This window comes from Salmo salar, chromosome ssa21 (genome assembly GCF_905237065.1).
Source record: "Salmo salar chromosome ssa21, Ssal_v3.1, whole genome shotgun sequence".
NCBI classification, from domain to species: Eukaryota; Metazoa; Chordata; class Actinopteri; order Salmoniformes; family Salmonidae; genus Salmo; species Salmo salar.
The window spans coordinates 30665350-30690158 of record NC_059462.1 but is presented as its reverse complement, the minus strand read 5'-3'; the positions used below and the strand labels follow the sequence as shown (position 1 = coordinate 30690158).

At 43.0% G+C, this 24809-nt stretch overlaps 3 protein-coding genes across 24 annotated transcripts in view; 1 reads left to right on the top strand and 2 right to left on the bottom strand.

Moving 5' to 3' along the window:
• The window catches only part of LOC106582035 (lambda-crystallin homolog), a 40987-nt gene extending 39584 nt beyond the window's left edge, over positions 1–1403 (bottom strand). Inside the window, exons 1-2 of the mRNA XM_045704897.1 lie at positions 1149–1403; positions 48–174 (exon numbers count right to left, since the gene is read on the bottom strand). Coding sequence (XP_045560853.1) covers positions 48–174; positions 1149–1189 — 168 coding nt within the window. The 5' untranslated portion in view covers positions 1190–1403. The remainder of the gene's footprint in view (positions 1–47; positions 175–1148) is intronic.
• Positions 1404–9492: 8089 nt separating this feature from the next.
• On the top strand, positions 9493–22291 carry il17d (interleukin 17D). Of its 22 annotated transcripts, XM_045704335.1 has the most exons (12): positions 9493–9620; positions 10244–10334; positions 11587–11669; positions 11856–12018; positions 12372–13201; positions 13538–13624; positions 14124–14232; positions 14375–14517; positions 14743–15528; positions 19157–19262; positions 19820–21565; positions 21651–22291. In XM_045704335.1, exons 11-12 carry the CDS (start codon positions 21267–21269, stop codon positions 21970–21972), a joined length of 621 nt encoding a protein of 206 aa, XP_045560291.1. In that variant the 5' UTR covers positions 9493–9620; positions 10244–10334; positions 11587–11669; positions 11856–12018; positions 12372–13201; positions 13538–13624; positions 14124–14232; positions 14375–14517; positions 14743–15528; positions 19157–19262; positions 19820–21266; the 3' UTR covers positions 21973–22291. The 22 variants fall into 22 exon arrangements, with proteins under 22 accessions (XP_045560291.1, XP_045560288.1, XP_045560287.1 ...); XM_045704332.1 differs by having other exon boundaries at positions 11856–13201; XM_045704340.1 differs by lacking the exons at positions 9493–9620; positions 10244–10334 and having other exon boundaries at positions 11587–13201; positions 14743–14850; positions 15012–15091; positions 15245–15299; positions 15422–15528.
• Positions 22292–22553: 262 nt separating this feature from the next.
• Positions 22554–23041, bottom strand: LOC123729593 (EEF1A lysine methyltransferase 1-like). Its single transcript, XM_045704896.1, has 2 exons — positions 22754–23041; positions 22554–22595 (listed from the first exon to the last, which is right to left on the bottom strand). Exons 1-2 carry the CDS (start codon positions 23039–23041, stop codon positions 22554–22556), a joined length of 330 nt encoding a protein of 109 aa, XP_045560852.1.
• Positions 23042–24809: the final 1768 nt, after the last annotated feature.

The following is a 24809-nucleotide window of genomic DNA, read 5'->3' as shown; positions in this document are numbered from 1 at the left end:
TGAGTGAAATCATTTAGTCAAACCTTTAATCATATAATTTCCATTACATGTTTCGCCTTATTTTCCAGGACTGACCTGACCTCCTGGAAGGCCCTGGCAGCCTGGTTGTCATAGATCTTCACTCTGTAGCCCCCACTCATAAACACCATGGCCCAGGAGCGTCCAATCAACCCACTGAAATACACACACAACAACAGAGCTAACATTTATTTAACATACGGAAATGTATGAACACACTACTTGTGTAGTTGCTTTCGATATAAGCATATATATATATATATATATATATACATACACACACACACACACACACACACACACACACACACACACTGTACAAAACATTACTATTGCAACTCAATATTAGGAAGATGTTCTTAATGTTTTGTACATAGTATAATAGGAGTGGTCATCGATTTTGGGGGTCAGTCCAAAGGTGAACACAAGTTAATTTAAAAACGAACAATAATGAAGTCAAAACGTAAACCTTCTTATATGACAAGCATTTGAGGCTCTAATTGTTCAACAGTGACAGTGCAGACATTTTGAGTGCCCTCAACATCCCTCAGGATTGTCCAGAAATGGTGACTAGAGAAGGTGGCAGGAATAACAGGAAGCAAAGGAAGAAAAGTGATGAATGTTTTTAAAATAAACTGCCAGCATCATCAACATAGGCATATGATGGCCATATGAGAGGGCTATTGTTTTTTACTACTATATTAGATTCTAAATGTTCATCAAAACAGAAATACATTTCCAACCAGATATCATGATCACATCATATGCCTATAGCTAGCACAACATTCTGACCAGATATGGCACATTCCGTGTAGCTATACAGTAGTTAGCTATAAAATAAAGATAAAGACAAAGTATTCTCTCTAGTATTGATGCATTGCACAACAAATATGAATACAATATCTGTAACGCCAAATATTCAGTGTCATGAAAATAAACTAATTAGTTTAATTTAGTTGGTGATCAGCCAACCCTACTCTAGCGCGAAGTTCACATGCATAAGCAAGTACTGTCCGTAGCTAACGTTAGATCCTGTAGAATAGTCGCTACTAGCTAAGTTAGCTAGCCCAGTTACTGGAGCAAGATTGGTTAGACAGGTAAAGCTCGTAAAATGTTAAGTTTCTGTTCACCTGCCAATAACTGTAATAGTCTTTGCCTCAGAGGAACTCATGTTGCAGGTTTGCTTAGCAGTACGTTATTGCAATATTGTAAATTCTCAAAAAAGTCTGCGTACAAACAGTGTTTCCAACTAATTTGCAGGGTAAGTTGCTAGAGGCAGGTTGATTTGTTGCTAAAAGTTGCTAAATGACGTTGTCATGTCAATGCGTGATAACGTAAAACTGCGATAACGTAAAACAATAACGTTACTCAAATTGACTGGCCATTTCTGCAAAAAATATGATTTGACATTTGTTCAGGTACAGACTCCCACTCTTTTCTGTACTTCTGGCTGTACATTATTGATTGAGGCATGTTGATTGATGTTGTAAGTTCTGTTCAAGATCAAACATTCGTGACCAACTATATTCATTGGGTTTGGCTCGTCAAAACCCGTGCTACTGCTACTGCAGTCAGCCAACAATGATTTACAATTTGCTGAAATTGCTGCTGGCCTGCTAATGCCTGTGCACGAGCTGAGCGCCTGCTGGTGACGTCACTCAAAAGGCACTTTTGCAGCAAGGCACATGTGTTGTGACTGAGTGTGTGACAGAGAAAATCGTTTTTGTGTCATTTAGAGGGGAAAAGCATTTTAGCGTTTGAGTCACCTTTCAAAAGTTGCTAAAAGTTAAATAATTTGGCATCACTGCTTACAAATCCTACAACCCACCCTGCTAGTCACGTGATTGTATAGTGCCCTAAAATGTTCAAAATAAAAAGATGGAACAAAATACATCAATTTACCGATTTGCATTATTTTATTAATCATGTGGTAATGCTCTTGGTCATACTTTTGACATTCTAGGCTGATAACATTGGATAAAAGAGACGAGTTAGGGTCTCCACACTGACTATATCGTAAAAATTCATGAAATCGAAAATGTGCTTTTTGGTCTTAATTTAAAGTTAGGGTTAGGTGTAAGGCTAGCTGTGTGGTAAGGGTTAAGGTTATGTTTAAAATACAATTTTAATTAGATCAATTGTAGACATAGGCGTGGTGTAACTTCAGATATTAGAGGAAGGACGAGATGGGAATCCCATTCGCCAATGAATGGAGGAACATATAGCGCCTCACCCAGAAGACTGTCGACCAATCGCGTTCACGTTATCATGCTGCATCAAGCGGTTGCTAAACTAATCGTCAGGGTATGAGTCAAGAATATGGAGCGAGATACCTGCCAAAAGGTTGATGTACGTATCTTTCTAAGGTCTTCGAAAGCCAAGTTAACAAATAGATCACCGACCATTTCGAATCCCACCGTACCTTCTCCATGGGTGAAGGTCATGGGTGCACCTCAACCACGCTCAAGGTCCTAATCAATATCATAACCGCCATCAATAAGAGACAATTCTGTGCAGCTGTATTCATCGACCTGGCCAAGGCTTTCGTCCCTCCCACTCTGTCTGCCGTATTCTCTCTCTTTGTTCTTGTTTCCTTATTAGGATGCCGGTGGGCGGAGCTGGGAGGGTCATCAGCTACATGGGAAACACCTGGGTCCGGGTGTGTCCCATGATAAATATACCTCTTTCACATTCATGGGGGGGACTCTCTCCATGCAGACACCTTGGTTGATTTCTGTTGTGGTAGTTTTGTGGCTTTTTGGTTGTTTGCTTTGGCACCCTTCAACACCCTGCATTATTACATTTATGCATGCAAACACTCACTTTGATTACTGATTACACACACACACACACCATTGTTAATTACTTAGTTTACTTTATTTAATAAATATACACTGCTCAAAAAAAATAAAGGGAACACTTTAACAACACAATGTAACTCCAAGTCAATCACACTTCTGTGAAATCACTCTGTCCACTTAGGAAGCAACACTGATTGACAATAAATGTCACATGCTGTTGTGCAAATGGAATAGACAACAGGTGGAAATTATAGGCAATTAGCAAGACACCCAATAAAGGAGTGGTACTGCAGGTGGGGACCACAGAACACTTCTCAGTTCCTATGCTTCCGGGCTGATGTTTTGGTCCCTTTTGAATGCTGGCGGTGCTTTCACTCTAGTGGTAGCATGAGACGGAGTCTATAACCCACACAAGTGGCTCAGGTAGTGCAGCTCATCCAGGATGGCACATCAATGCAAGCTGTGGCAAGAAGGTTTGCTGTGTCTGTCAGCGTAGTGTCCAGAGCATGGAGGCGCTACCAGGAGACAGGCCAGTACATCAGGAGACGTGGAGGAGGCCGTAGGAGGGCAACAACCCAGCAGCAGGACCGCTACCTCCGCCTTTGTGCAAGGAGGAGCAGGAGGAGCACTGCCAGAGCCCTGCAAAATGACCTCCAGCAGGCCACAAATGTGCATGTGTCTGCTCAAACGGTCAGAAACAGACTCCATGAGGGTGGTATGAGGGCCCGACATCCACAGGTGAGGGTTGTGCTTACAGCCCAACACCGTGCAGGACGTTTGGCATTTGCCAGAGAACACCAAGATTGGCAAATTTGCCACTGGTGCCCTGTGCTCTTCACAGATGAAAGCAGGTTCACACTGAGCACGTGACAGACGTGACAGAGTCTGGAGACGCTGTGGAGAACGTTCTGTTGCCTGCAACATCCTCCAGCATGACCGGTTTGGCGGTGGGTCAGTCATGGTGTGGGGTGGCATTTCTTTGGGGGGCCGCACAGCCCTCCATGTGCTCGCCAGAGGTAGCCTGACTGCCATTAGGTACCGAGATGAGATCCTCAGACCCCTTGTGAGACCATATGCTGGTGCGGTTGGCCCTGGGTTCCTCCTAATGCAAGACAATGCTAGACCTCATGTGGCTGGAGTGTGTCAGCAGTTCCTGCAAGAGGAAGGCATTGATGCTATGGACTGGCCCGCCCGTTCCCCAGACCCAAATCCAATTGAGCACATCTGGGACATCATGTCTCACTCCATCCACCAACGCCAAGTTGCACCACAGACTGTCCAGGAGTTGGCGGATGCTTTAGTCCAGGTCTGGGAGGAGATCCCTCAGGAGACCATCCGCCACCTCATCAGGAGCATGCCCAGGCGTTGTAGGGAGGTCATACAGGCACGTGGAGGCCACACACACTACTGAGCCTCATTTTGACTTGTTTTAAGGACATTACATCAAAGTTGGATCAGCCTGTAGTGTGGTTTTCCACTTTAATTTTGAGTGTGACTCCAAATCCAGACCTCCATGGGTTGATAAATTGGATTTCCATTGATTATTTTTGTGTGATTTTGTTGTCAGCACATTCAACTATGTAAAGAAAAAAGTATTTAATAAGATTATTTCATTCATTCAGATCTAGGATGTGTTATTTTAGTGTTCCCTTTATTTTTTTGAGCAGTATATATTTTGATACTCCTTGTCTCCACGTTGTCTCCCTTTTGTTGTGAACTCTGAGCCGGTTTGTAACACAATCACCACATTCTTATCGGCAGACTCAACAGCCTTGGTTTCTCAAATGACTGCCTCGCCTGGTTCACCAACTACTTCTCAGACAGAGTGCAGTGTGTCAAATCGGAGGGCCTGTTCTCTGGATCTCTGGCAGTCTCCATGGGGTACCACAGGGTTCCAATCTCAGGCCAACTTTTTTTCTCTGTATACATCAATGATGTCGTACTTGCTGCTGGTGATTCTCTGATCCATGTCTACGCAGACGACACCATTCTGTATACTTCTGGCCCTTCTTTGGACATCGTGTTCACAAACCTCCAGATGAGCTTCAATGCCATAACTCTCCTTCCGTGGTCTCCAACTGTTCTTAAATGCAAGTAAAACTAAATGCATGCTCTTCAACCGATCGCTGCCCGCACCTGCCCGCCCGTCCAGCATCAATACTCTGGACGGTTCTGACTTGTAATTGTCCACATATTCTAAATACCTAGGTGTCTGGTTAGACTGTAAACTCTCCTTCCAGACTCACATTAAGCATCTCCAATCCAAAATTAAATCTAGAATCGGCCTCCTATTTCGCAACAAAGCATCCTTCTCTCATACTGCCAAACATACCCTCGTAAAACGAACTATCCTGCCAATCCTTGACTTCGGCGATGTCATTTACAAAATAGCCTCCAACACTCTACTCAGCAAACTGGATGCAGTCTATCACAGTGCCATCCGTTTTCTCACCAAAGCCCCATATACTACCCACCACTATGACCTGTATGCTCTTGTTGGCTGGCCCTCGCTTCATATTCATCCCCAAACCCACTGGCTCCAGATCATCTATAAGTCTTTGATAGGTAACTCCCCGCCTTATCTCAGCTCACTGGTCGCCATAGCAGCACCCACCCGTTGCACGCGCTCCAGCAGGTAAATTTCACTGGTTACCCCCAAAGCCAATTCCTCCTTTGGCCACCTTTCCTTCCAGTTCTCTGCTGCCAATGACTGAAACGAATTGCAAAAATCACTGAAGCTGGAGACCCATATCTCCCTCCCTAACTTTAAGCACCAGCTGTCAGAGCAGCTCACAGATCACTGCACCTGTACATAGGCCATCTGTAAATAGCCCATCCAACTACCTCATCCCCATACTGTTATTTTATTTTTTATTTTTTGCTCCTTTGCACCCCAGTATGTCTACTTGCACATTCATCTTTTGCACATCTATCACTTCAGTGTTTAATTGCTAAATTGTAATTATTTCGCCACTATGGCCTATTTATTGCCTACCTCCCTTTTCTTACCTCATTTGCACACGCTGTATATATACTTTTTCTTTATTGTGTTATTGACTGTATGTTTGTTTATTCCATGTGTAACTCTGTGTTGTTGTTTGTGTCACACTGCTTTCCTTAATCTTGGCCAGGTCGCAGTTGTATATGAGAACTTGTTCTCAACTAGCCTACCTGGTTAAATAAAGGTGAAATAAAAAAAAGATAAGACTAAAATTGAGCTTTTTGGCCATCAAGGAAAACGCTATGTCTGGCGCAAACCCACCACCTCTCATCACCCCGAAAACACCATTCCCACCATCCCCCCATGTTTTTCATCGGCAGGGACTGGGAAACTGGTCAGAATTGAAGGAATGATGGATGGCGCTAAATACAAGGAAATTCTTGATTGAAACCTGCTTCAGTCTTCCAAAGATTTGAGACTGGGACGGAGGTTCACCTTCCAGCAGGACAATGACCCTAAGCATATTGATAAAGCAACACTCGAGTGGTTTAAGGGGAAACATTTTAAATGTCTTGGAATGGCCTAGTCAAAGCCCAGACCTCAATCCAATTGAGAATCTGTGGTATGACTTAAAGATAGCTGTACACCAGCGGATCCCATCCGACTTGAAGGAGCTGGAGCAGTTTTGCCTTGAAGAATAGCAAAAATTCCAGTGGCTAGATGTGCCAAGCTTATAGAGACATAACCCAAGAGACTTGCAGCTGTAATTGCTGCCAAAGGTGGCTCTACAAACTATTGACTTTGGGGGGGAGGTAAATAGTTATGCACGCTCAAGTTGTTTTTTTTGTGTTATTTCTTGTTTGTTTCACAATAAAAAATATTTTCCATCTTCAAAGTGGTAGGCATGTTGTGTAAATCAAATGATACAAACCCCCAACAAATCTATTTTAATTCCAGGTTGTCAGGCAACAAAATAGGAAAAATGCCAAGGGGGGTAAATACTTTCGCAAGCCACTGTAACTGCTGCGTGATGGGGTTGTGCAACACAAATGGCTATAACAAGCCTACATACAGAGTGGAATTCACTAATAAAACAGTCAAAATGCCTAATAAAAGGCATACAGTCCGTTCTCCCAAATACTGGAAAAAGTGTTTCATTTGGTTACATGATCACCACACGCAGCTATAAAAAATAAATTATGAAATTATATGGCCATTAAATAACACACACAGCATGGCATATTTAGATAGCGTAATAGGCCTAGCCTACATCATATTTACTTTCTATTTTGCAGCTCAGGGGATTATTCTAGACAAGGCTCTTTATCATTCTCACACAAGTCATTTGCTGAAGGCCCAAGCCTAGATTACGCCATCTACTGGTGTAACGTTGTTATTGAATGCAGTTCTAAAACAAGCTCTAGACTTTTATTTTGGATACGAAACTAACGTCTGGGCTAGAGTTGCTTGATTGACTAGCTAACTTTGACTAGCTACGTTCGGTTCATGTCCTTTGAAGATGCCACATTACTGACAAAAGTTTGTATGTATAAAAAATACGTGACAGAGTAAAGGGAGACAAAGTAAGAATTGAATGTGTAAATGTTCATTCATAGTCGTAACACAAGGTTTGTTCGTTTACAGATCTAATTTCACGCATGACAGTTCTTACAATCCTAACAATTTATGTATGGATTTTCTTATGATCCTAATGATACGTACGTTACGTACGTTCAAACTTTTGGCAGCTATCTTGCTCCATACGAGAAACCTGCCTATTTTACTCTAAAGTACATAATGTCACAATTCTTAAGCTATATGATATTACAGAGAACAAGTTAATTATCTCACATCAAAGGAAATATTTGTAATGTTGTACTTCTTGTTAACGAAATTCATGCTAATGTTGGGTTTTTGAAATAGTTCTTCGTTATCTGTGCCCCACTTTACAGACAACACCCCATCCATGACTGTGATCTGAGGACCCTTTTTAGCAGCAACTGATAACGCGCTTGGCCCTAACCACTTCTCCACAATTGCTGACCGTCAACCTCCCTCTCCTCATGGTGTGCCAGTTGGGGTTGGTGCCATGCCAGCCAGGATGCCTGCATGCCCCAGGTGCCTATGCTTTTCAGCAATGTCCAGTACAGACAGGGATGACAGGGAGGGTAGCTGTTGTTCTAGCTAAGGTTCAAGGAGACATGCCATTCCACAAACCTGCCCGGGACGGTTCCGTAGCCATTGAAGATCCTCCTCTGTGGGCTCTCGAGACAGAGGGTTGTAGTCGTCGGCCAGGTAATCTGGTTAATGATTCTATAATTGATTAAGTGGCTCTTTATCCTTGTAAAATGTTGACAGTTGTATGGAACACATTTTATTGCTAAGATGCTCAAACTTAACTTAATAGCTACACTCACTGACAAAGGATACATTTTATCCCTCAGGCTGGCCCTGGGCAAACTGGTAAGTTGCCCCTTACTATAGCTGCACTTCTCCACATTGCCAGACTTATGGTGGTCTTCTCCCCTTTTAATAATGCGCTTAACCTTGAAAAATACCATAAGGTCTGAAATAGACACCAAAGTCGACATACTGTACAAACAATTATCTAGGCTAAGTAAAACAAAATAATGTTTTGATCTACTGCTCTGCTAACTAGCTAGCTATAGTGTAGTCAGTGGCTAGCTAAGACAGAGAAAGGGGATGTAAGAAGTTAATAGACTGAACACAGGTTTCTGATTGTGCTGGTGAAAGGTAGCTGAAAGTGTCGGCTAGAGATGACGTAGTAGTTGTTGTGAAATTGTTAGGTTAGATTACTTGTTAGATATTACTGCATGGTCGGAACTAGAAGCACAAGCATTTCGCTACACTCGCATTAACATCTGCTAACCATGTGTATGTGACAAATAAAATTTGATTTGATGTTAGCTAAGTGTTGAGACAGGGTTATATAGCAAATACCTGAACACATAAAGCCATGATTGTAAATATGTTTTTAGAGAAAATACCTTGTCTGTAAAAAGTAATCTGATTATTTAGTAATGAGTTGATGGGGTTTTATCTTTTAAAGACCTCATAAATGCACATTCTAATTTGTAAATCTGTCTTTAATGCTGTGACTTTGTTAGGGTTTGACCAACTATTTGTTTGCATAACCAATATAATACAACTATTTAAACCTATATAATAAAATTAGTTGTGGTGCATAACTTATGAATACTAATGCTAAACATAAGAGGTTTATATTGTATTAACATAGATTGAGCGACATATAATAGACATGACTAACTGGAGGGTTGCTGGCTAGTAGGAGTGTAGGCTGAGTAGACTCGTGACACACACACACACTGCCTGGTTGTGGGGCCGCTCAAGGACAGGTGTACGGGAGGGGCTGGTAGAATGGAAGATAGCTGTAGCATAAAAACAGGCACTGTCCTTGAGTGTCTGACTCTCGGTTACACACACGAAGATAAGCTAGAAGACAACTATGCTTGGCAACAAAGATGCGTCTAGAGGCTGGGACCAGCCTGCACGCCAACGATAGGCTGGAGTAAGTCTAAACCACACCCAAGCCTCTACTATGACAGGCCCTCAGGGAGAGGGAACTACGTCTGTCAAGAAGTATTTAAGGAAGAACTTATGTCATTTCAGTTCTCTGTTTTGCCCTGCGAGGTGTTACAGAGAGCCCGTATATACGAACCACCTATTTACCATTCAAGTGTTTGCATTAATTAAAGTACAAAGAAATCAGAAGTTACTATGTGCTGACTATTTTGTTCCGATACCAGATTCGAATTGACGCAACTTAACAACTTGCAGTCTAGGATGAAAATGGCAGACCCATGACTGAAGCTGTACAGGTGAGAGCATCAGTATTCAGTTCATCTAGTTTTCCTACTGCCCACTGGGCACACACTGGTTGAATCAACTTCGTTTACACGTAATTTCTATGACATTGAACTAACGTGGAATAGATGTTGAATTGATGTCTGTCCCCAGTGGGTGGATTCTAATATCTCGTGAACAGACGCATGTAACACTGGTATTGTAGCGTCAGTCAACAGACTGTGGGATAAAACGACTAACAAGGAACTTTATTCCGGTGCAGCTAAGCCTACAGTATGACTGCAGTCAGAGCAGCAGGCTACTCTTCAGCCATGACCAGAGGGGAGTTTACCAGGGAGGGAGAGGACTGTGTGTTGGTCACATTCACTAGTTTATTGGAGACCACATGTATAGAACGTGATTTCAAAACCTGTTTCTTATATTTTCAAGTTCTGCATTTGACCCACTGGGTCAGTCCAAAGGACCAGCTTCTCTGTTGGAGGGAAAAAGTGAAGATACAGAAAAACACTTACGTCTTTGCTGCTGACCCCCATTTCAATATGCGATTCTCAGGATGTCTCCTGTGATTCTGTAGGATGATGAAGGTATAATAATGGTTAGGATGATTTAGGTATATTGACGGCCATGTTGTTTTCAGGCCAGAGAAGAAGGCGAAGGTCCTGAAGAAGAAGGTGAATGACCTGATAGAGGAGAGCTGCCTGGCACACAGCTGTGGAGTCCTACAGTTGGTCAGTGTACCTCTGCCTCTTATCTGTACAGAATGACTTAGAGACATCCAGACTCAGGAATGTGTAATGCTTTACCTCTAACATTGTTATTTCTACCATTGTTATTACAGTCCCTAGATCAGCGGTTCCCAAACCAGGGGTCGCGACCCCATTTGAGAATTTCCAAAATCCTCTTAAAAAATATGTTATAATATCATCTTTGTCTCTCAAAATCATTGAAATGTGGTTAACCTTAAAAATATAAATGAACATTAAAATCTAAAAGTAAAAACCAGAGAGCACACTTAGATCGGGAAAAGGTTGCACTTGAAGGTTGGACTTGATTCATTCCCACAGTGAATGTCTAAGCCCAGTACGCTATAAAACTATTGCAGAGACTTTGATATGGTGAAAACAATGTGTGGAGAGGCAGAGCCGCACAGAAACCCACATCAATACTTTTGTCAGATAACACTGTGGAACTAAGAATTGATGCTATGGCTAGCAATCAGGAGGAATCTCTTGACTGATGGACTCAAACTCCTCACCTTATGCCCTCAAAATGAACGTTAGCTGTGAGGGCCGAGACGCATAGTTATGAATGTGTCTCCCTCTGCCATGTGAACGCATTGCATGATACACCCACTGAGCTATAATAGATACACCGAGAGCAACTGGCGGCAGAAGAGCTGAGCGCAGAACTCAGAACTATGCAGTACAGGTAAGTGCGGTTGTAAACTAAATCGCACACGCCTGTTCGCAAAACTATCAGATCATGACAATGTTCTATTTCATACCGAAGCTTGGTGGTTATCGAGGGGGAGTGTTGGAAAGATTTTTCGAATTGAGAGAGAAACTGTTGTCATTCGCAATGGATACATATTTTTTTTTTAAAACAGACTTACACTTTCTGTGTAATGAAAATAAAATGTGTCTCCTTGCCTATCTAACAGATATATTTGGAAAACTGAACGCAAGCATGCAGCGGAAATACAAAACAATTCTACAGATGAGTGACCGAATCAGCGAAATCCGTTTGACTGTGATCCTGGCTCTGTTAACATGCCGGTAAATTAAATCGATCAGCTGCTCGAGCTGTCATGTGACCGAATGCTGTAGACAACGCATTCACGTGCCACTATTGAGGAGTTTTGGTTCCCGATTGAAGTGAAATACTGTGCTGTCTCCCTCCGAGCATTACAACTCATGGTACGCTGATTCAGTGCTCTCGTCTGCATTAAAAACCAATATTGATCCAGGTTGTATGTGACAGGAGAGACGAGGTGCGACCACGCCCCCTGACCTTGAGAAGCTCCGACGTGATATGCATCAAGGACACACATCTCATTAGTGGTGGTGAGATAAGAGAAATTATGTCAGACTAATATGCAACTGACTGTCATAGCCCCACATTAAAAGTATATGATGGTGAGTTGAGAATACAATCAGAAATACTGTTTGAATGTTTTGCAATTGATTGCCATGGCCCCAACTAAAAAAGTAAACTTTGGCTGTTAATTACATAATTATTTTTTCCACAAGGTTGGGGTCACGAGAATGTTCAGATATTAAAATGGGGTCATGGGCCAAAAGAGTTTTGGAACCCCTGCCCTAGATGGAGGCAGGGTGGAAGGACAGAGCATTGGTGAGACAGAGGGAGCAATCAGGCAATGCAGACCACATCAACCTGGACCTCACCTGCTCTGTGAGTACAATAACAACTGTCAATAGAAATACTAATCAGTCCACATCACCTGGACCTCACCGGATTGTGAGATGCAATGTATTTTAAGGCCAATGTTGGTCCGATCACATGGATCAGAGTTGACATTTAGATATTTTATTAACTTGGCGGCTCAATACGCTAACAATGACATGTACGCAGAGGCCCTGAACACTTACCAGGTCATCGTAAAGAACAAGAGGTTCAGTAATGCAGGTGGGTGGGAGAAGGATATCATATTTTAGATTAGCCACTGAAATGACAGGCCAGCACTGATGAGCATTACTGGCCCAAACACCTGTTTGTCAGAAAACTATTTTTTACTTTCTTTCCAGGAAGGTTAAAGGTGAACATGACCAACATCTACTTCAAGCAGAAGGATAAAGATCATGCAGAACATCAATGTCATCTTCATCCCCATGGGCAAGTACTCTGAGCGAGAGCCCCGACAGCTTTAACTTGATCCTGTGTGTTACCACGCCATTGGAGACAGAGAAAGGATGAAGAAGGCTTTTCAGAAGCTCATCTGTCTTCTGGGGATCGACAAGTACATCCCACCCAACGTGAGCACTTCAATTCTATTCTCAAACTGAACATAGTCAGCACAGTGAAGTGTACACTACAATATGAGTCCAGTCTGCACGCTTCAGCACATGGAAAGTTCTAGGCTTTATTGTAGTAGCATTTACTGCATGTTATGCTTCCGAAGTCATCCACGTTAGTTTTCAGGATGACACCCATGCCAACCTGGTAATTGAAGCCATCAAGAACGACAAGCTTCACCAGATGGAGAGAGAACGATAAGTCTTATTCATACATTATACAAAACATCACTGTTCATCTGTATGAAATGTTTCACTCATTGTATTTGGTCACTGGAATCTGTTCTCTTGACTGCAGGAAAGCCCTTGCTGAGAAATTCATCATGACATCAGCCAAGCTCATTTCCCTGACATCTGCTGCTGGATTTGACTAGTGTTTTTCCAAACCTCAACACTAGAGGGCAATACAGGGTAAATATGGTCTGGCGTCCCCTTGGTACAGTAATGGCAATACTCTGTGTGGTTGTTTCTGTAGGTTTGTGAACATGGTGAAGAGTTTCCAGTATAACGACCTAGAGATCACCAAAGCCATCACCTACCTGAGACAGAGGGACTTCAACCAGGTTGGTGTGTGTCACCGACTATGAACAGTCTTCCCTTGTACCACATGAAGGAAATTGCATTTTTTCCTTTTCACTCCATCCTGTCTGTATGTGTGTACGCTGTATTGTCTGTCCATGTATCAGTTTCCCCCTTCAGCTGTTTCACCACAGCCTTTCTCCTCTTCACTCCCTCCATTTTGTTTGTTTTCCTTTTCTTCATGGCTCTTAAGCTCGAGGTATGTGTTATACTCATTTGATTGTGTAAAGTCCTTGTCAGATGTTGTGAGGTGTGTGTATGTATGCTATATGAGTGCGTAAATGTTATAGTGATGCTCAGTGATTGGGTTCCTTGTACAGGCTGAGGAGACTCTGAAGACGTTTGAGAAGAAAGATAGCAGAGTGAAGAGTGCTGCAGCCACTAAGCTCTCCTTCCTCTACTTCTTGGTAAGACCCTCTCATTCTGATGAACAATATTATATAGTCATATTATGGAAATACTCCTATGTTCAATCATCATTAGCGTACTTCCTTGAACTGTATGGCATATGTAGCTCTCTTGGTGAGATTACCTCTGACCCATCACAAGAAGGACTATGACCAGGCTGACCGCTACAACCCAGCGGCGCTCATCAACAAGGACGATAGTGTTTGAAGAAGGACTATGAGAAGGCTACAGAGTTCTAAAAGGAGGCTCTCCGGAAATACTTGTCCTGTACTGAGGCCTGTATATAACCTGGGTTATAACTGTATATAACCTGGGTTATAACTGTATATAACCTGGGTTATAACTGTATATAACCTGGGTTATAACTGTATATAACCTGGGTAAATAAAACAGTCAGGACTCAGCAAGATCATTGGGAGCTCAGGGATCTGTTTAATATGCTATTATTAATCTTGAACAGTAGTCTTCCTTTTCTCACAGAATGTGCTTTTTCCTCAGGTCTGACCTATAAGCGTCTGGGGCGTCTGGAGGAGTCTCTAGACTGTTTCCTGAAGCTCAAAGCCATCCTGAGGAACAGCGCTCAGGTCATGTGGCAGCTAGCCAATCCGTATCCTCACAGAATACTGGGTCTTTGAGCGTTGCCTAAAAACAATGTTATTTAAGGAGCGCTTGTCTACAACTTAGAGCGTTATTATACTATATAGAAGGCTACATGTTTTGCGTATATGTGATCCTTGACTGCAGCTCAGCTTTGAGATGTTGGAGGACCCCCATAGAGTGGCTGATGCAGCTGATCCGTGTGACACCCACAGACCCCCAGGTGATGGCCGAACTGGGAGAGCTCTACGACATTGAGGGAGACAAGTCTCAGGCCTTCCAGTACTACTACGAGGTCAGTCTCTCTCAACGCAGTACTGGGACTTTATCATCAGATAATCATGATATACTTCTAAGTTTCAATGCTTATCACAATGTATCTGTATATTATATTGATTCACAAGTCTAAATTGTAGGAACGACTGTAGTTGATTACAAAAATCAGTCACATGAAGACTTCGGGTGAAATCTGGTGAAATCGGGTGAAACAAATGGTCTTTGTTCTTGTTCAATCCTTGAGGTATTCCCCCTCCAACATTGACGTTATTGAGTGGCTGGGGGCCTACTACATTGACACTCAGTTCTGTGAGAAGGCCGTCCAGTACTTTGAGAGAGCCACACTAATCCAGTAAGTCTGTAGTCCTCATCTCACTATAATATTGCTGTGTATGTGTCTTGAGTTTGTACATCATTACGTAACAAGTGATATGCTTTGTTTGTTGTGCCTCTATTCCGGCATATCTGCGCAATAGCCTGGGGACAAAGTAATGTTGTATCATGCCCCTGCAGTATTGATAACTTGTCAAGTCGTTTCATGCGAACTCAAGTGAAGTGGCAGTGTATGGTGACCAGCTGCTACAGGAGAAATGGTGAGTTTATCCTCCACGTCAAAGTGAGTTACTATGTAAATAAAAACATTTTGTCAGAATGAATTTATCACCCTTACCGAGATAGAAATAATTCCATGTGCAATAACCTGAACACTGCTGCTCCTTGTTCCTTCATCCTCATGAAACTACCAGAAAGCCCTGGAGACTTACAAAGACATCCAATGGAAATTCCTTGAAAACGTTGAATGTAATCCACCCAATCCCTTCTTGTCCTCTCAGCATTACTGCTCTAATGTAATGGTTTATAAACAATTATGTATTGATACTGACATCTCTATGGGTGTGTGTTTTTCCCATGTCCGCCTACAGGCCTGTGTTTTCTGGTGAGGCTGTGCACAGACATGGGTCTGAAAGAGGTCCAGGACTACGCCACCAAACTGAAGAAGGTGGAGAATATGAAGGAGATCAGAGATCAGGTACTCTACTTACTAACTACACTCTTGTCTAAGGCTACTGACAGTGACACAACACCATTTGAGGCCACTGTAGACTTTGGCTTCACTGTGTCTTTTCTATGGAAAACAGACAGAGAATAACGACATCTGACTGAATCAGAACCATCTGCTCCTAAATCAGCACTGAGATTTTCTTGGATCAGAACGGTCCTTCTAAGGAGCAAATCTCTCATTCCTGCTCTGTTGTTAACTGGCCCAGGCTTTGCTGACATGATCAACTCTAATGTCTGTGGCTGTTTTTGCTCTCTGCAAGTCTCTTTGTTTTCACTATAGAAACCAACAAACAGTTGGATAAATCAGAGAGTGTCTGTGTTGTTGTTTTGGTTGATGGTGGATTTGAACAGAGACATCTCTCTCTCTCTCTACACTCTAGCTGGGTTAAGTCGCCAAGGGAGGGCAGTGCTTAAGGGGCCCGGAGAGAGGGCAGCGACCAGCAGTGGTGATTGACCCGGCTACAACAGGACCCTGAACACCTCCATATGTCTACACACATCTCCAACCCTGTTTAGTTATATTTGGATAGTAATCACTCAAAAAAATTCATTTCACCAATTATCTATTTTCTCTTCACTGCTGTCCTGAAAGTAGGTACCCTGAACCCTGTTCGCACCCCGCCTGAGAAGGCCATTGGTACGAATAGACATTAGATAGTAATAGAAAAGGAGCTGTTTCAGACTTTCAGTATGACATGATGTTTATCTGTCTAATCCCACTGTCGCTAATCCTAACCCAATACATTTCCATTACATCTCTGACCCGGAGTTTCTCTTCTGATAGTAACCCTTTCCTACTTATTCAATTCAATGAACCTTTTATAATCGCTCTTTGCCCCACTGCTGTACCTGGGTGTGTTTCGACAAGGGGTACTTCTGACCCGGTCCGCACCCCACCTAAGAATGCCATCGGTACAAGCCTTCTCTGTGTAGATACAGTATGTGCCCCTTTCCAATACTTTTAATCCAGCTGTTACAACTGCTGTCACTTTTCTGTACTAACTAGAACAAGTTAAAACAACATTGTTATTCTGGCTTGACCATGTGAAAACAATTATTACTACGAAACCGTCATTGTCATTGGCACATAAAGGGTCAAAGGCGTTTGATTGACTACATACTACTTGCCCAAAGAATCTCTGAAATGTGTCCATGACCAGACTAGTTATTGTGGTTTCCTACACTAGATATGCTCTGACATCTTATGTTATAATAGTAATGGCTTAGTTCTACAGTATGCAGTATACTTGCTGATGTTTTCAGTGTTGAAGCAATAATTATCATGCCATATTCCATGTTCTTCAAAAAACACAGCTAATCCTCCATCACCACTCGGTAGTGAAGTGGACTGTACAAATGTTTACACAAGCTTAGTCTTTCAGTCATTTACTCCTCTTTTTTTATTCTCTTATGGCACTTCAGAGATGGATAACAAAGCAGATGAGCAGGACAGTGATACACTTTCTTTGTGTGGCAGATTGGTCTGGTATTTGGTGTTTTATTAGGATCCTCATTAGATCACACAAACAGTGCGCTAACCCTTAACACAAAGACACACCACACTATTTACTCTCCAACTGTCATTTTAAATTCCCTTTGTGCTCGCTTCATGCTGCGCTAGCTTGATCCTTTAAACTATCCTTGTTCTTCCCTGTCATTCTTCTGTCTTCCTTTCTTCTGGATCTGTTCTCTCTCTCATCCCGGGCCTAAACATAGTCCTCTGCTGTGTTGGGATTAGTTACTTTAAAAAAGTTATATTAGTCGTTACATTTAACACATGCTACAATATTAATTTGTGTGGAAAATAAGGGGTTATTTATTAGTGTTACTTTTATGAAAAATATCTGTTTGTTTGAATACTGGAGGGAGCATGGCGAGCCGCACGCTCTACCAAACAGGCTACTTACTAACTCAGGTTTGATCATCAATGTCTTCTTTCATCTGCGGCACAGCTTTCCTGTGATAGTCTACAAGTTCTACGCTATCTCATGGGCTGCTTATTAATTAACCATATATACTCTAAGCCAAACATCTGTACAGATTTCCTATCTTTTCATTCAAAATCTCTCTCGAGCTGCCAGTTCTGGTTATAGACTGCACGTACACGTACTCATGGAGATGTATAGAGGGCACACTTGCCACTAGATGGGTGAAGCCCTCTGTGGGCTTTGCTATCACAGAAGCGATCAATGGCAAAGATCAGAGGTACACCCTCCTATACATTTCTATGGACAGCAGCTGTCATGACATTTCTCCAAACACCCTTTCTCCGCTCCCTCGAGAGCTAAATGAGGAAACAAGTGGAGATCGGATCATGGAAACACACCCGGTAGAGATATGATTCTGAAAGTAACACACGCGTTGTTTGACAAAGTAACTGTAATAATGCTACCCAATTTGAAAAAGTCATGAATTACTTTACTCCATTTCTCATGAAAGTGATCTGACTAAATCATTTTTTTGTCGTTTGTCAAATACACTAAGCCAGGTGACAGTGTTAAGGTATAAAGTAACTGTTTAGGTAAAAGTAAAGGAATAAAAGTTTCCCAGTATGTTAGAAAAAGAAACACCAACATTTGAATTCTCAATTTCAATGACTGAACTACAGTCTAGCTCTACATTCCCAATTCACAGCGTCCAAGAAATCTTCTAGCAGGCTGCTGTTAGCTATGTATGCCAGGAATAACTCCCTCCTGTAACTCGCCACCTCAAGAGAATGTTTGCACTGATCACATTGCAAAGAGAGAGCTGAAAACGCTCTCAGATATTTGAGAGAACCTCCCTTCTTGCATACACCCCTAAGAGTTTCCCCTCTTTTGACCCCTCTTGACTACTAACTTTGAATACAGTGCTTGTACATGCACATTTTGGAGTGGTCGTTATTTAAAAACTGGGGTTGTTATTACGGTTATTTTACTTCAGCAAAGTCATCATCTACTTATGACTACTCTGTAACTGAGGATCCAGTATGGTTTAAAAGCATTTCTCAGACACTTCCAAATCAATGGTGCCCTTTGATCTAAATGTGTAAGCTGCCCTCTTCTTGCGCAGGGAGGTCTGATCGCACCAACAGTTGACAGCTGACCCTTTGACAGGGAAATACATAGCTAGACACTCATGGTATGTGCAATACATTTTTTTCTCCGTTTTGAGGCAGAAAAGGGGGCTGCTTTTCCACTGGAAATCTCACTGCATTTTTTTGGTGAGTGGGGCCTTTGGAAGGCTGTGATTTGAGGATTGTGAGGGCCAATGGAATATTGGGCCTCCTCTTCTTCCTGTTTTTGTGGTTGGAGTTGTTTCCATGACTACCTGGTTGCCAGATGTGAGTGTCTCTTGCCTGTCCCCCACTTTTCTGGACCGCCATACGGACCTATCATCTGAGCCTAGAGCTGCCACATTCCTTCTCCCTCCTTCTTTCTCTCAAACACACACAGAGGACAGAGAAGCATGTGGTATTAAACAGCCTCTCATTGTTTATCCCTCTCTAACAGAGTGTAACAATAATTGCTAAATGTGATCCATGCAGTTACAGGGTAATGAAGGGGCCAGTTCCAACAGTAGGCAAGCAGGTTCATTCTGTGTCTGTGTTTTCTCAGACAGTGGGCACCGCAGCCATGGCACCAGCGCCAAGGCTGAGCGCCAAGATGAAGGCACTGCCTGGCACCAATGAACCCTACGAGGTCAGCAGCCAGTGAGACATAGGTGAGACACACACACTGCCTCCCTCCACCTTCAACAGTGAAGACTTGCAGTGTAGGTTTTTTGTCTTCCATTGTACAACTCTACCTCAGTCTTTCAATGGTGTTCCAACTCTTTCCTCTCTGCCATCATTTTCATGTCAGGCCCCTGATCCATCTTAACACCTTGTGGACAGAAGCATGACAGAGGCCCAGACTAAACAGACAGACTTATATAGAGAGAAGCAGTATACCATCCATCTGTCTATAGGCAGTGGACCATAGACCACACACTCTACCTCTCTGTCAGCACTAACACAGCTGTCACCTTCATGAAGTAACTTACCCTCTCTTTCCTAACATTGATTTTCAAGGGGATTGGTCTTGTGTTCCCCTTACAATATTTTTAGTCTGTGCTGCTACAATAATTTATACATTTCACTTTGGAGTTCTAATGTGGGTGTCACTGTGGACACCCCACAGTATCTGCAGGGAGTGTGGTACACAGTTGCCACATATGGCGAGTGATCATGTGTGCAATATGATGATCAATAGTACCTGAATGTGTTTGTGTGCGTGTAGATGCCTCCTATGTGGATCCACCAAAGACTGCAGCCAAGAAGCATATAGAGGATGACGACTTTGCTGATGAAGAGTTGGGAGACGACCTACTACCGGAGTAGCCAATTCCAAGTTCCCCTGATTTACTCCTCTCCTCCTTGACAGTAAGGGCGTTTCGCATATGAAATTCGGTACACTGGTTCAGTTTCCTGGAGCGTTTGTGAGAATTCTACAGAATATGTTTTGCTTTCACAAGACCTGAAAATAACAGTTTCAGGGTGCGATTAGCAAGCCGCACATTCTACATGATGTTAGTGAGCTAGCTAGGTAGCTTGTTTACAATGGGCAAAAAAGTTCCATGCGACTCGCGCTGATGCACTACAATACCTGGTACTCTGGTCCTGGATCTTGGACCCGCTACTATAGCATGGATCTGGATCATAAGGTTATATGTGAACAACAAGTTCAAAGTATCTATACATCACATTCCACCAGAGTGGTGCAAACTGAGATGATTATTTTCCCATATGCTAGCCTGGATGCATTTTATCACCTGGAAACTTTCTGTGAAAATCCCTTGTTATTAACTCTACGGTAACCTCAGGACAGTAATACAGTTTTAACCCAGTTTAGAGGCTCTTCATTTAAATGTATACTTTATAAAATATGTTTATATTGCAAAGCACTATTTATTGTAATTTGCAAGTCTTTCCTGGCTTTTTGTGTTCTGACTGAGGCAAAGAAGTGCATATATGTATCTGATTTGTCTATTTTCAGATAATGAAAAAATGTCACCATAAATTTTTGCTCTTGTTCATTTTGGATGCATGGGTTTGGGTGTTGAAAAGATTAATTATGAACCAGGTTGTTCGAGCCCTGAATGCTGATTTTCTGAAAGCTGTGGTATATCAGACTGTATACCACGGATTTGACAAAACATTTATTTTTACTATTCTAGTTATGTTGGGAACCAGTTTATAATTGCAAAAAGGCACCTCTGGGGTTTGTGGTCTATGGCCAATATACCACAGTTAAGGGCTGTATCCAGGCACTCCACATTATACAACACAACTCCACCTTTGAAATATTGCATTGTAGATACGGAAAGTTGAAAGTATGAACCATGCCCGAGCGCAGGTGGATGAATTCTTGTCATAATCAACCGAACATTTCCTATTACGGCTGTCCGTGCCAGCCAATCTGTTCAACATTCTATCCCGAAAATATTTCAGAGTGGAAAATAGCTGGATGAGTACCTGCAGTTCGGCAACCATTCGAGTGACTCAGAGCGCAGTGCAATGTTTCCATCTGCGCAACAAGAATTACATGGGAGGACCCGACAACAGACTGAAGTTTTCGCAGACGTCAAAAACTATATAAGGGGTTCTAAACCGATGCTGTATAGCCCGATAATACTTTTTTTGGCAGTAAAAATTTACAATTTCGTGTCCAACAGAAGTGCGCAACGATGTTTGGTCGAGTATCTTTCGTGTTTTTGCTTCTGGTGCTGTTATGCGATGTGGCATCGGTAGCCAAGGTGTCCAAGAAGTCCACCCGGAGCCGACAGTGTTTGGATTTACCGGAAGAAATCCTCGAGCAGATGTTTGGGCGGCTTTCGGTGGGCGTCCTGAATGCGTTCCACCACACTCTGCAGCTTGCACCATTGGAGCGGAAGAATCTCACCTGCCCATCAGCGGGACGCCCTGTTCCCGACAGGAAGTCTCGGATCCCCGTCAACCTTCTCAGCTTGTCTCCCTGGGCATACAGGTAGGAACACCTGGGTCTAAATGTCAAGTGGGCCACAGTAATTATGAATGGGTCAATATAATTATCTATGGTTCTCCTTCAACAGGATCTCCCACGACCCCGCCAGGTATCCCAGGTTCATACCCGAGGCATATTGCTTGTGTAAAGGCTGTCTGATAGGACCGTTTGGTCAGGAGAGCGACCAGTACCGCAGCACCCCTGTGTACATGCCCTCCGTCATCCTGCGACGCACAGGGTCCTGCGTTGGGGGGCGCCACTCATACACAGAGAGCTACGTATCTGTGGCCGTGGGGTGCACCTGTGTTCCCCTGCTGGAGAAGGATAGGGATGCGCAGAGCAGCAACCAGAGCCTGGAGAGAGAACAGACAAAAGCTGACGAGCTCAGCTCCAACGACAAGAACATATAAAACATCCATGGAAAGCAAGGCAATAGAATAAAGGGCTGTATAATATGTATGAAAATGTATGGTTGGCTGTATAACAACAGTGTACCTAGTACCAGCTTTTGAACAGCAATATAACTCTAGCCACACACTGCCACCTGCTGGTGAATGGAATTATATTTCATGATCATCTAAGCATGTTTCCAGGCTTTCATAACAGTTTTTATTTTCTGTGTGTGTATATGAAATATTATTTACACTGAGGTCAAGCATAAATTAATAGCATTATTCACTTCATAATTCTGTCATAAGGGATAACAAATCATTAAAAACCATCCCCGAGTCTTTGTTACCATGGTTCCCAAAATGAAACTTTGGAAGTCTGACAGGCAATGGACATTGCCCAACAAGTTGGCCTTCCTTGTGACAGTCACGGACAACATCAGTCAAGTCAGTTCTGTGGGATGGATGAATGTCAGCCAGTAAGGACATTTCTAAACAAAGGGTTGCAGTAGCGCTGTCTCGGGACAGGAGTATTGAGGTGTATTTGGTGAAACAGTGGAACTCGTTGGCCAGCTTGTGGTTAGGGAGGAAGCTGCATATATTCAGACCCATAAGTTTGTCTGCATGCTTCTCCATGATGGTTCCTGTTGAGGGAGAGAGGTGGAGCAGGAGGGATTAGATCAAAAAGCTGCAGAGAAGCATTAATCAATATGTATGAATACAATGTGTAATGTTTCAGGTGTGGAGAAGGACACAAGCCAAAGTGCACAGCTATGTGAGGCTCATCAGTGCAGAGCAGCACCTTGCCCTTGGCCAGGTACTTGACAGTCTGGGCGACCTTGGTGAGGCAATCCTCTGACAGGTAGGGAGGGTCAGCTAGGATGATGTCAAAACTCTGTGGGGCCACGTCCTCTGGGAGCGCGAGGGGCTCGTTGTAGTCATAGAAGATGAACTCTTGGCCGTAGGTGTCGAATGTATGGTCATACTCTAGAACCACAGCCGATGTACGGTCAGAGCCCTCCACCAGCCGCTGCTTCAGCTTCTGGTACACACTAGGTGTGCTCAGACAGGCTATCCTCGAATATGACATCACAATGTTAGCACGTGTAACGGCGGTCAATGTGCTGCTAACAGCTTAGCTTCAGTGATCCTCTGCTTCGCAACATACCTGCCCGCCCTCCTTGACAACGTACCAGACGATTGAGCTATAAAAAAGGTACCAATTGGAAAGCCTCTTCGCTCCGTGAGACCTGTACAGAGATCTCCCGTCGCTGAAGGCAACATTCCGTACCACGAAAACATGTTTACCTATTAGAGAAACTTTTCCCGTCACCGAAGGCAAATCTATAATCCGGAATGCCTTACCAGTAGGGTTGGCCGATATTACGATAGTATCGTCTATTGACGGTGATTGACAGCTATTGTTGATGGTGACGACATAGTGATGTGACAGATGATGGTTTAGCCTATTTGATCTTTACTGGCGCAGCGCAGTAAAAAACAGAGTCAGCAATGCACAGCAGGGCAGCACTCGAGTAATTTTCCTATTCCCGATAGCCTATTTCAATAAATATGTTATATACAGAATGCAAGAGAGGAATGTAGTCGAGACAGAGGGGATGCATGGGCCTCATAGCCTAAACCTATTCCTAACTATATTGTGTCTACTGGTTTTAAAAAACATAGACTATGTTCCCTTCTCTCTCCATTTGATAGGCTTTGAATGACTTTGGGCTATCCACGTTCATCATTTTATGCATGGCTTTCTCCTGATAAAACGATGAATAAAGAATCCATCTCAAAACATTGTTTGAATAGCATAAAAGCATAAGGTAGCCAGGGAACTAATAATAAGCGAGAACAAATAACATTAATAGCCTATAGAAACATTGAATGACAACTTTAATAAAGTTTAAGCTTATTAAGAAATAAACGATCCGTGCGGGCCGGAAAAACCTTGACCCTCCATGCGAGTTTTAAAACTAAATGGCCAATAACCTATCCTCCTACAAGGCCTATCATAAAAGCTTTAAGACAAGTTAAAATTATCAACAATATCAATCAATTAATCAAATGTATTTATAAAGCCCTTTTTACATCAGCAGATGTCACAAAGTGCTATACAGAAACCCAGCCTAAAACCCCAAACCGCAAGCAATGCAACACGGTGGCTAGGAATAACTCCCTAGAAAGCAGGAACCTAGAGAGGAATCAGGCTCTGAGGGGTGGCCAGTCCTCTTCTGGCTGTGCTGGGTAGAGATTATAAGACTACATGCATTAAGGCCAGATTGTTCTTCAAGATGTTCAAACGTTCATAGATGACCAGCAGGGTTGTACAGGGTGCAACAAGTCAGTACCTCAGGAGTAAATGTCAGTTGGCTTTTCATAGCCGAGCATTCAGAGGTCGAGACAGCAAGTGAGGTAGAGAGAGAGGGTCGAAAACAGCAGGTCCGGGACAAGGTAGCACGTCCGGTGAACAGGTCAGGGTTCCATAGCCGCAGGCAGAACAGTTGAAACTGGAGCAGCAGCACGACCAGGTGGACTGGGGACAGCCAGGAGTCATCAGGCCAGGTAGTCCTGAGGCATGATCCTAGGGCTCAGGTCCTCTGGGGGAGGGGGGTAGAGAGGAAGAGAGAGAGAATTAGAGGGAGCATTCTTAAATTCACACAGGACAACAGATAAGACAGGAGAATTACACCAGATATAACAGACTGACCCACTTTGTCAAAGCACAGCCCCAACAACACTAGAGTGATATCAACAGACCATCAACTTACTACCCTGAGACAAGGCTGAGAATAGACCATGAAAGATCTCCTCCACCACACAAGCCCGAGGGGGCACAAAACCAGACAGGA

Excerpts from the sequence above, each read along its gene's own strand:
- LOC123729593 (XM_045704896.1), bottom strand. The coding sequence starts at position 23,041 with ATGTCATATTCGAGGATAGCCTGTCTGAGCACACCTAGTGTGTACCAG. Across the intron at positions 22,596-22,753 it reads AGTACCTGGCCAAGGGCAAG|GAACCATCATGGAGAAGCAT; the intron begins GTGCTGCTCTGC and ends CTCCCTCAACAG.
- il17d (XM_045704335.1), top strand. The coding sequence starts at position 21,267 with ATGTTTGGTCGAGTATCTTTCGTGTTTTTGCTTCTGGTGCTGTTATGC. Across the intron at positions 21,566-21,650 it reads TTGTCTCCCTGGGCATACAG|GATCTCCCACGACCCCGCCA; the intron begins GTAGGAACACCT and ends CTCCTTCAACAG.